The sequence below is a fragment of the Gigantopelta aegis genome, chromosome 1, assembly GCF_016097555.1.
Source record: "Gigantopelta aegis isolate Gae_Host chromosome 1, Gae_host_genome, whole genome shotgun sequence".
NCBI lineage: Eukaryota > Metazoa > Mollusca > Gastropoda > Neomphalida > Peltospiridae > Gigantopelta > Gigantopelta aegis.
Genome location: NC_054699.1, coordinates 10,830,612 through 10,831,837, shown reverse-complemented (window position 1 = coordinate 10,831,837; position 1,226 = coordinate 10,830,612). Strand labels below are relative to the sequence as shown.

The 1,226-nt window shown below is 37.7% G+C and overlaps 1 protein-coding gene across 1 annotated transcript; it reads right to left on the bottom strand.

The window, feature by feature from the left end:
• Positions 1 to 601: 601 nt before the first annotated feature.
• On the bottom strand, positions 602 to 976 carry LOC121368806 (toll-like receptor 2). The gene has a single exon (XM_041493925.1). It carries the CDS (start codon positions 974 to 976, stop codon positions 602 to 604), a length of 375 nt encoding a protein of 124 aa, XP_041349859.1.
• Positions 977 to 1,226: the final 250 nt, after the last annotated feature.

The window sequence follows — 1,226 nt, the reverse complement described above, 5'->3', positions numbered from 1 at the left end:
ATGACTTCTCGAAACACAAACTAGATTGCAGAGAAATGACTTCTTGAAACACAAACCAGATTGCAGAGAAATAACATATTGAAACACAAACCAGATTGCAGAGAAATAATGCCTTGAAACACAAACCAGATAGCAGAGAAATGACTTCTTGAAACACAAACTAGATTGCAGAGAAATAACATATTGAAACACAAACCAGATTGCAGAGAAATAATGCCTTGAAACACAAACCAGATAGCAGAGAAATGACTTCTTGAAACACAAACTAGATTGCAGAGAAATAACTTCTTGAAACACAAACCTTGAGAACGAATACCATAGAATTGCTTAATAAAGCCTGAACTAGATGGATAAAATGTACAGTGATTTTGTTTTAATCATTAATTCACCACTTAATGTCCTTTGCCTTAGCAGAAACGTTTAACATGATACTGCAAGGTAAAGTATCGATATTTTTCAGTTGGTATGCATAGCCTATAACTGCACTGTGCAAGGCATTCCAGGTCGAATCATCAGCAGCAGTTTCGGGTGAATACCTGAATATGATGTCTTCAGGGACTTATAAGATGATACTGTAATTCAAATTATCGATAATTTCGAGTTAGTATTCATGGCCGATAATTGCATTGTGCAAGTCATTCCAGACCGGATCACGGTCAGTAGTTTGTGGTGAATACCTGAATATGCAGTCTTCATCAATAACGCGTAAAATGGGATCAGGAATCTGTTGATCATACTCACTGTGCACCAGCACCAGTACACGGTCAGTTCTTAGATCGGTTATATTATAGACGCCAGCTTTCACTGCAAATGTCATCCACTGGTCTTCATCAACGTTCTTTGTTAACACAAACACAGTTTTCCAGCTTTCCATTATCCCCTGCATGATCCCGTCAACCATCTCGTCACCTGGAAGAATCTCTCGATCGCGTAAATAAAGTCTCAAATTCCGTTCTTCTTCCAGATTTCTTACCATGTCATACCAAACGAACTGCTCGGCCGATTGTGTGTAACATATAAACGCGTCGTAAGGAAAATCACGACGATGTGGTAAGTGTAATGGAGATCCAAATATCCTCAGAAAAAAACAAATAAATCTTGATTTGAATTTCAATACTAACATAATACACAAAATAGTTGTCGCTTGTATAATTAATCCTATTATAGCCAGAAAAAGCCAAAACGGGCCAACACAAGACCGCCATACATGTTCAAAACGATTGTAG

Coding starts and splice junctions, on each gene's coding strand:
- LOC121368806 (XM_041493925.1), bottom strand. CDS start 976: ATGGTAAGAAATCTGGAAGAAGAACGGAATTTGAGACTTTATTTACGC.